This window comes from Cebus imitator, unplaced genomic scaffold (assembly GCF_001604975.1).
Source record: "Cebus imitator isolate Cc_AM_T3 unplaced genomic scaffold, Cebus_imitator-1.0 Scaffold177, whole genome shotgun sequence".
In the NCBI taxonomy this organism is placed as follows: domain Eukaryota; kingdom Metazoa; phylum Chordata; class Mammalia; order Primates; family Cebidae; genus Cebus; species Cebus imitator.
Genome location: NW_016107492.1, coordinates 1,062,172 through 1,072,800, shown reverse-complemented (window position 1 = coordinate 1,072,800; position 10,629 = coordinate 1,062,172). Strand labels below are relative to the sequence as shown.

Here is a 10,629-nt window from a genome sequence, read left to right as displayed (position 1 = left end):
TTTTGAGACAGAGTCTTGCTCTGTTGCCCAGGCTAGGGTGCAGTGGCACGATCTCTGCTCACTGCAACCTCCGCCTCCCAGGTTTAAGCAATTCTCCTGCCTCAGCCTCCCGAGGGATAGGATTACAGGCATGCACCGCCATGCCTGGCCAATTTTTGTATTTTTAGTAGAGACAGGGTTTCTCCATGTTGGTGAGGTTGGTCTCAAACTGTCAACCTCAGGTCATCTGCCTGCCTCAGCGTCCCAAAGTGCTGGGATTACAGGCATGAGCCACCACACCAGGCCTTGCCTTTACTTTTAATGGCAAAAACTGCAATTACTTTTACACCAACCTAATATAAACCCTAAACATTCTTATCTTGAGCTTTACATTTTTCAATTTGAGATTTGATTTTATGAAAGAGGAACAAAGATTTATTTAATATAATTTTTTTATTGTACTGATAAAAACTTATAATACTTTGACTTTTTTTTTGCTTTTTAGCCTAAATTTGAGAAGAAAAGGTACTTCTTCTTTGGGGTGCTGTGTGGGCTTTCCCTGTTCAATTGCAGTGTTGCCAACCTCCCTTTCCCACTGGCACTGTTTAAGAAACTTTTGGACCAAATGCCATCATTGGAAGACTTAAAAGAACTCAGTCCTGATTTGGGAAAGTAAGTAAATGTAGTTTCTGGGAAAGGACCCTATCTAACATATATTTAGGCAAATATTTAAATTCACATGCTTCATAATATTTTCATGTTCAATAGCAGCATTTTAGGTGCTTTAGACCAGTTTCAACTTTGACAAGAATTGTTGGGTAACAGTTTCATTTTCTATTAAGAAGTGTTGATTATTTCCATAACTAGTCTTCAATGTTTGCACTAATCTTTCAACTTTTTCTGTGTAGAAGCAGTCATGCACAGAGCACAGGTTGCACCTTGGTGCAAAATCTGCTAGTGATGGTTGTATTAAATGCTGTTTCATGTTATCAACTTTAAAATGGAAACTCATTTCTAAGTTAAAAGAGAAGCCACCACCTCACAAAAAAATGGCAACAGTAGAAGGGTTTTAATATCCCTGCTGTGTATAGCATTCCTGCACATCCATAAGAAATACTGATAAAGTATCGAAGAAGGCAACTTGGGAAAGAAGCAATAGAAATGCCTCCTAAATAAAATGTCTTCAACCTCACCAGTGCTCATAGAATGCATATTAAAATGAGAAGCTAATTTATACTTCAAATTGACTGTGGTTTGAAGTGTTGATGCTATGTGGTATTAGCAAGGGCTTGAAAAGTTTCATTCTAATTTCAAGTATTATTAGTGGAAATATAAATTGGTACTCCTTTTCAGAGAACAGTGTGGCAGGATTTATCAAAATCAAAATGTGTTTGCCTTATTGATTCAACAATTCTACTTCTAGACATTTAACTTTCAGAAATATACAACCGCGCAACGATCGCTGTATGCTAATATACACTGTATTTATAGTTTATAATATAAAGACTCCCTAAATGTCCCTCAATAAGGGAATGATATATTTTTGGTATACTTATGCAATGAAATACTACAGAGAGTTCGTGTCCTTTGTAGGGACATGGATGGACCAGGAAACCATCATTCTCAGCAAACTGACACAAGAGCAGAAAATCAAACACTGCATGTTCTCACTCATAGGCAGGTGTTGAACAATGAGAACACAGGGAGGGGAGCACTACACACTGGGGTCTGTTGAGGGGATATAGGGGAGGGACAGCGAGAGGTGGGGAGTTGGGGAGAGATAGCATGGAGAGAAATGCCAGATATAGGTGATGGGGAGGAAGGCAGCAAATCACACTGCCACGTGTGTACCTATGCGACAATCTTGCATGTTCTTCACATGTACTTCAAAACCTAAAATTCAATTTTAAAAAAAAAGGGTAAGAACAGGCCAGGTATGATGGCTTATCCCTGTAATCCTAGCACTTTGGGAGGCTGAGGCAGATGGATTGCTTGAGCCTAGGAGTTTGAGACCAGCCTGGCCAACATAGCGAGAACTCATCTGCGCAACCCTGGCAAATAAGTTAAAAAATTAGCGAGGCATGGTGGTGATGGTGGTGGGCAGCTACAGTCCTACCTATTCCAGAGGCTGAGGCAGGTGGATAGATTGAGCCTGGGAGGTTGAAGCTGTAGTGAGCCATGATTATACCACTGCACTCCAGCCTGGACAACAGAAGAAGACCCTGTCTCAANAAAAAAAAAAAATTAGCCAGGCATGGTGGCACATGCCTGTGGTCCCAGCTACTCAGGAGGCTGAGGTGGGTGGATAGATTGAGCCTGGGAGGTTGAAGCTGTAGTGAGCCATGATTATACCACTGCACTCCAGCCTGGACAACAGAAGAAGACCCTGTCTCAATTTAAAAAGAAGAATAAGAACAATAATATGATTTTAGTATTATTATCATCCCTCTTTTACAGATTTAGAAAGTAAAACACAGAGAGGTTAGGTAACTTGCTCAAGGCCCCATAATGGCAGAACCATGATTTGAACACAGTCTGGCTGCAGAATCTGTTAATCATTATACTAACTATACTAATAAGACAAAAGGAAAAAAATATCAAAAGCGCAAGATTTAGAAAGAAAGAGATAAATTAGTCATTATTTTACTGGAAACATTGATGATAATGTAAATAATGCTTATGCCTCAAAAGACTTAATAAACTTAATAACAATATACATGAACTAAAAGATCTTTAAATTTGTATCATTGTTTCTCAAACTTTTAGGTCTTAAGATGCTCTTAAAAATTATTGAGGACTCCAGAGGGCTTTTACTTAGGTTGGTTACATCTGTCAATATTTACAAGATTAGAAATTAAATATTTTAAACACAGGAATATACAAATATTCATTCTGTTAGCTATCAGAGCATTCCACAGTATCATATAGGCTCTTGAAAACTCTTATTTTTATGTATGTATGTATGTATATATTTTGAGATGGAGTCTCACTCTGTCGCCCAGGCTGGAGTGCAGTGGTGCAATCTCGGCCCACTGCAACCTCCACCTCCCAGATTCAAGCAGTTCTCTGCCTGAGCCTCCTGAGTAGCTGGGATTACAAGAGCCCACGACCACGCTCTGCTAATTTTTTTTTGTATTCTTAGTAGAAACAGGGTTTCACCATCTTGGCCAGGCTGGTCTTGAACTCCTCACCTTGTGATCCACCCCCTCAGCCTCCCAAAGTGCTGGGATTACAGGTGTGAGCCACCGCACCTGGCAGAAAACTCTTCTCTTGTCACAACAGAATGTGGAAAGAGGCAAATAATATCTTAATGATGTTATAAAAATAGTTTTGACCTCATTAACTCTATAAAGGCCCAAGGATTCCCAAGAATTGCTGGACTGGCTCAGATTCACTGATCTCTGTATTCATTAAAACTCCAATTTTAATCCCAGGAGGCTTTTTATTAAACTTGACAACCTGGTTCTAAAATTTATATGGACAGACAACAAAGGGCCAAGAATAGCCAGGAATAATTCTTAAATAAAGATGGAGAACTTGGTCTGTCAGCTATCAAGAATTATTAGAAAGCTGTATTAATTAGGACAGTATGATATTGGTGCAGGTTTTCCAAAAGAACAGAAGAGAAATCTCAGAAATGGACCCATGCCTATATGGAACTTTATTAGAAGTGACATATTTGATCAAGGGGAATAGGAGTACTACTTAATAAATGGAGCTGGAAAAAAATGATATCTACCTAGGGAAAAAATAAAAGTGGATCCTTGTCTTATGCCATATATGATAGTCAACTTCATGTAGATGAAGGATTTAGATATTAAATGCAAAAATCATGAAAATATAGAAGAATTATCTTGTGAGATTTCTTAAAGAAGACATGCAGTGCACCAGCATTAAGGAAAAAATTAATAAATTTAACTATGATAAGATTTAAAAACTTCTCTTTTCATCAAGAGGGTATTAGAAAAATGCAGAAGACAAGGTGCTATGGGGGTCTGAATGTATTCCCCCAAAATTCATATTTTGAAGTCTAATCCCCAGTGTGGAGCCCTTATGAGTGAAATTCATTCCCTTATGAAAGAGGCCCAAGGCTCAAGGGTGCCTGTTTGCCCCTTCCACCATGAGAGGACACATAGAAGACACCATTGAAAAGGAATGGGTCATCACCCATTTTCTTTAGATTCAGACACCAAATCTGCTGGCACTTTGATCTTGGATTTCCAAGCCTCCAGAAGTGTGAGCAATAAATTTCTATTTATAAATTACTCAGTCTAAGGTATTTTGTTATAGCAGCCTAAATGAGCTAAGAGAAATTGGTACCAAGAAGTGGGATGTTGGAAGCAAATTTGGAACTGAGTAATGAGTAAGTAGTGGAAGAGTTTTGAGATACATGCTAGAAAAATCCTGTATTGCCCTATAGAGCAGTTCTGGCAAGGGCTCAGAAGAAGAAAAGACCTGTAGAGAAATCCCCAGTCTTCTTAAAGATTACCTAAGTGATCGTAATCAGCACGTTAGTAGAAACACAGACGATAAAGGCAATCCTGAAGAGGCCTCAGATGGAAGTGAGGAACACATTGGAAATTGGAAGAGAGGTGAACTTTGTTATTACATAAAGTGGCAAAGAATATGGCTGAATTGTGTTGTATCCTAGTGTTTTGTGGAAAGTAAGATTCTTAACAACAAAATAGGATATTTGACAGAAGAAATCTCTAAGCAAAGTAGTAAAGGAGCATTATGGCTTTTCTTGACTGCTTATACCAAAATGCAAGCAGGGAGAATTATTTGAAGTGGAATTTATTATTAGAAAAGAAACCGAACTTAAAAGATTTGGCATGTGCCTATGATTCTAGGTAGGAGGCTGAAGCATGAGCATCGCTTGAACTTGGGAGGTGGAGATTGCAGTGAGCCCAGATCACACCTGTGCACTCAAACCTGGGCCACAGAGTGAGACTCTGTCTCAAAATAAATTAAATTAAATACAATGATGGAAAAGGCAGAGGATAGACATTCCCAATTCAAAAGGGAGTAATAGGAAAGAATAAAGGGGTAATAGGTCCCAACAAAGTCCAAAACCCAACATGGCATGCAACATTAAATCTTAAGGCTTGAGAACAATCTTTGACTCAATGTCTCACCTTCAGGACACACTAGAGTTGGGGTTGGGCTCCTAAGTTTCCAGGCAGCCCAATCCCCATGGCTTTGTTGGGCACAGCCCACCTGGAAGCTCGTACACATTAATGTTGAGTGCTTGTGGTTCTCCCTCAGGCAAGAATTGCACACTGGTGGCTCTTCTGGGGTCTCTAGAGCAGCCTTCCACCCATGACTCTACTAGGTACTGTCTTAGTGGACTGTGCTCTTTTAAGCCTATACCTATGTGATTTCCATAGTTCTCTGCCCACATACCTCACTGTATTGTAGGTGGAACTCCCATCAGCATACCTCACCTTCAAGTTCCAGAGTTTATTGGCAGTAATATCTTAGTCTCAACTAAACATCCCCTGTGCCCTCTACAGTAGGGGTTGCTTAAATGTTTGTTGAATAAATATTTGAGTGAATGAGCAAATAAAAGACGTGTTACTTCAGCGCATGTATAAAGCATCATAGAATGACAGGAAATATTTAAAAATTGGTTACTGTCCATTTTGATGTGACCTCTATTCTCACAAATGCCCTGAAACTATTAAGGCAGTCTAATTTCAGGTGTTTCTTAAGCTTGATGATATTGGGACAAGAGATGCAGAGAAGGTCATTTGACCCACCCACTCCTCAGTTACTGATACCTGATATATAATATGAGACCTATTCTGTAAATTTCAAAAACTTCAATAAAGGTAACACCAGTATGAATGAGTTTTCAGCATCAGTGAACATGTTATGAATCTTTTTCTGAATAGAAACCTACAATCATTAGGTAAGGAATTTAGGGTAAAGGGAAGAGAGCTATAAAGTAGGCAGTCAGCCTGCAGAATTGCAGATAAACTTCCTAAATTTGACATGTTTAGTTGAGGTCTGGCCCTGTTTAGACTATCAGTATGCTGAGAAAGAGGTGCTGTGAACTATACCTGACCTCCTACCTTCAGAATAGCTATACATTGTTTATTTTAGATATGTCTAGTGATCATGGTTATTACCTTTTTAAAGACAAGATTATTTTTTCTTAGGAATTTGCAAACAATTCTGGATGATGAAGGTGATAACTTTGAAGAAGTATTTTACATCCATTTTAATGTGAGTAACAATAAAAGCAGATAACAGATTAATTTTAATCTGATTAATCCTCAACATATTTAACCAAACATGTCAACTTTTACTTAAAAAACCTGAATTAGTGAGAAAGGTATTGTTCTTCATCATGATCTGGGTGCATCAGTTAGATTTTACTATGTAACAGCCAACCCTAAAACCTAGTGGCCTAAACAACAGATACAATTTTGTGGATTTCCAAACTGGGCCAACTTAACTGGGCTGGATGTTCTACAGTGGTGTCATTCACACACCTAGTAGCTGGCAGAGGCTGGTTGGGTTAAAGGATATCAACTGGAACAGCTTATCTCAGTTCCCTGTGGTCTCTCATTCTCCAATAAGCTAGCTGAGGCTTTTGAAGCAAGACTGCAGGCTATTCTTCACATGGTGGCCTTAAGGTTACAGAGAGGAAGAGATAGCAAGCTCAAGCACACAAGCTTCTGCTTCCGTTAGATCCCATTGGCTAAAGTACTTCACACGGCCATGCCCAGATTCAGTGGCTGAAGAGATAGCCTCCCCGCTTGATTGGAAGTGTTGCAAGTCACAGGCAAAAGGGCAGGAGAACCAGGATGGGAAGAATTTGTGGCCATTTTTGTAAATCTACCATACTGGGTCTACACAGTATGAAGTGAATACTGAGATATGGCAGTTTTCCAATTAATTTGTTTAATTTGATCAGTTACAATAAGAGAACTCAAGCTTTGAAAAAATTCGTTTTTATTCAGTATGATAGGGTATAATTTTTTGTTTGTAAATTCCATGCTACCTTTTGTGACAAAAATACACATTTTTAAAAATTCTTTAGAAAAGGTAGCATGATCCAAAGTGTTTTTGTTGATGATAGATTGTTCAAAATTATGTTGGAGATATTATCCGAGTTCATTTTTGGTTACAGGTACACTGGGACAGAAATGACACCGACTTAATTCCTAATGGAAGTAACATAATTGTCAACCAGACTAACAAGTAGGTACAAATAAATGAAATATTTGGTTTGTATATATACTATTTTTATTTCACTGAGCTCTAAAAATTCCTTTTAGCTCTTGTAATTTTTCATTCTCAATCATTTTTCACTAAGGCAGAGAATTTGGTGTGTGTTGTATGTGTTTTTACATATATATCATGGAGTTTATATTGTGGTAAAGAATGGAAATGGCTTTCTCATAGAGACCTTTCCTTTTCTTCCTGTCCAAAATTATAACACCAACATCTGCCCCTCTTCATCCATTCACTCTGCTTTACTTTTTCTTTTCATATCACACGTCACCTACCCTAAGAGTTTATTTGCTTATTTATTTCTCATTTTTTTTCCCCATGATAGTCAATGTGTTAGGGGCTTGGTCTGTATTCTTCACCACTGTATATTCAGTACCTAGAGTATCTACAGTGGTGCCTGGTACATTGCAGGCACCTAGTAAGTATTTGTTGAAAACATTACTATGGTATTTTGACTTCCCAATATCTTATAGAATGCCATTTAAAGCCATGGAGTTTGGGATTATAGAACGTCCCCTTGATAGTTGGTCAAAGTAGCAAAGAGATCACTACGAAGCATGCTGGCCTACATCACATCTTTTTCCATGATTTTCTAATCTTTTTAAAAAACTTTGTATTGAAGTGTAATCTATAAAACAGAAAATTGCACAAATTCTAAATGCATAGTTTAGTGAATTTCACAAAGCAAACATGCCTTTGTAATTACTAGCCAGATCAAGAAATAAAACATTTCCATCTATATAGTTGTATATTGTATGAATACATCACAGTTTATATATCTGTAGTATTTCAGGTTTTGTACTATTATGCATAATGCTATGGTGAACATTCTTGTACATGTGTTTTGTTTATGTACGGGCATTTCTGTTGGTATGTAACTGGGAGAAGTGCTCAGTGCCTTGTGGTTGCCCCTTGACCCATGCAGAGCAGGATCAACACTCCTCCCTGAAATTCATTTGGATATTGATATGGATGATGCCATATATATGCCAGAGAGTTTGAAAATGTTTAGTACATAATGGGGGCTTCTGGGGAGAGCTGGACAGGCATCCAAGTTGGTCTGTTTGGCTTAAGTGAAGAGAGAGGCAGGTGGCTTTAGTTTTTATGGTGGTTCAGGCCTGGGGCCGGGGTCAGGGTTCCCTTGCAACCCAGAGCATGTGTGAGGAAGTTTAAGCCATGCAACCATCAGTGGATGCCCAGGGAGCAAGCCTGTGTTGTGCAGCTGTGGAGGCAAAAGAGGAAAAAGGAGGAGGAGTGGGACTTGAAAGCTGTCAATAAGCAAACAAAAAATGGAGGCAGACTTTCATCAGTAGGGTATGACAGTTCTAATTGCTCCATATCCACTCTAATACTTAGTATTACTAGTCTTTTTTAAATTAGCCATTTTAGTGGGTATATAGTAGTATTTCATTGTGGTTTTAATTTGCATTTCTCTGATTATTAATGCTAAGCACTTTATATGCTTATTGGCTGTTTGAATGTCCTCTTTTCAGAAATAATTATTCCTCATCTTTAGTCTATTTTTCTGTTGCTTTTTTTTTTTCTTGTCAGTTTATGGGAGTTCTAGATGCAAGTATTTTGTTGGTTATATGTACTGCAAATATCTTCTTATATACTGTAGCTTGTCTTTTCACTTTTTAAATGTGTCTTTTGATTAACCAAAATTTGTAATTGTAATGTAGTCCACTTTATCAATATTTTCCTTAATGCTTAGTATTTTTCTGTTTTTCTATTTTCTGAATACTTTCCTATCCTATGGCTATGAACATATTCCCCTATATTTTCTTCTAGAAGCTTATTTTATTTCTCATATTTAGATCTACAATCCACTTTAATTGATTTTTTAATAAGATGCAAGATATGGATCAGGTTTTATTTTTTCATTTAACTGTGATTGTGCCAGGTGTGGTGGCTCACACCTGTAATCCCAGCACTTTGGGAGGCCCAGGTGGGCGGATCACAAGGTCAAGAGCTCAAGACTATCCTGGCCAACATGGTGAAACCCCATCTCTACTAAAAATACAAAACTTAACTGGGCATGGTGGCATGCACCTATAGTCCCAGCTACTAGGGAAGCTGAGGCGGGAGAATCGCTTGAGCCCGGGAGGTGGAGGTGGCAGTGAGCTGAGATCGTGCCATTGCACTCCACCCCAGTGACCGAGCAAGACTCCATCTCAAAAAAAAAAAAAAACTGTGATTGTATTAAACCTATATAGATCAATTTTGGGAAAGTTGACTTTTTTTTTTTTTTTTTTAAGATGGAGTTTCGCTCTTGTTGCTTAAGCTGTAGTGAAATGGCACGATCTCTGCTCACTGCAGCCTCTGCCTCCCGGGTTCAGACAATTCTCCTGCCTCAGCCTCCAGAGTAGCTGGGATTACAGGCCTATATCACTATGTCCAGCTAATTTTTTGTTTTTTTAGTAGAAATGGGGTTTCACCATGTTAGCCAGGTTGGTCTCAAACTCCTGACCTCAGGTGATATGCCTGCTTTGGCCTCCCAAAGTGCTGAGATTACAGGCACCAGCCATCGCACCTGGCAACATCTTAAAATAATGAGTCTTTAATCTATGAATATAGAATCTCCATTTGTTTAGCTTGTTTTTAGTCATTCTTGAAAAAAATGTTATGTAGTTTTCTATGTAGAGATCTTGCTGCAGTATTCTAAATAGGTTTCTTGGATCATTTATTGTATTTGAATCTTCTCGGTCCCTAAAATTTTTTGTCCGCTTTTTTTTTTTCTTTTTTTTTTTTTAGACAGAGTCTCACTCTGTCACCAGGCTGGAGTGCAGTGGTGCAATCCCAGTTCACTGGAACCTCTGCCTCCCCAGTTCAAGCGATTCTCCTGCCTCAGCCTCCCAAGTAGCTGGGACTACAGGCAGGAGCCACCACGAGAGACAGGGTTTCACCATGCTGGCCAGGATGTTCTCCATTTCTTGACCTCATGATCAGCCCACCTGGGCCTCCCAAAGTGCTGGGATTACAGGCGTGAGCCACCGCTCCCAGCAGCTTTTCTGCTAGTTACTAGAACAGGTATATTAGCATCTATACTATACATGTGGATATGACTGTTTCTTTAAGTTTTGTTAAGTTACTAATTCTTTTTTTTTTTTGAGATGGAGTTTCACTGTTGTTACCCAGGCTGGAGTGCAATGGCGCGACCTCGGCTAACCGCGTCCTCCGCCTCCTGGGTTCAGGCAATTCTCCTGGGTTCAGGCAATTCTCCTGCCTCAACCTCCTCAGTAGCTGGGATTACAGGCACGCGCCACCAAGCCCAGCTAATGTTTTGTATTTTTAGTAGAGACGGGGTTTCACCATGTTGACCAGGATGGTCTCGATCTCTTGACCTCGTGATCCACCCGCCTCGCCCTCCAAAGTGCTGGGATTACAGGCTTGAGCCACTGCGCCCGG

General features: G+C 39.2%; 1 protein-coding gene across 2 annotated transcripts in view; it reads left to right on the top strand.

Moving 5' to 3' along the window:
- The window catches only part of HERC5 (HECT and RLD domain containing E3 ubiquitin protein ligase 5), a 56,890-nt gene that overhangs the window by 43,819 nt on the left and 2,442 nt on the right, over nucleotides 1-10,629 (top strand). For both annotated transcript variants that reach the window (XM_017545101.2, XM_017545100.2), the window contains 3 exons: nucleotides 485-651; nucleotides 6,141-6,207; nucleotides 7,118-7,188. In XM_017545101.2, the coding sequence (XP_017400590.1) occupies nucleotides 485-651; nucleotides 6,141-6,207; nucleotides 7,118-7,188 (305 nt within the window). The remainder of the gene's footprint in view (nucleotides 1-484; nucleotides 652-6,140; nucleotides 6,208-7,117; nucleotides 7,189-10,629) is intronic.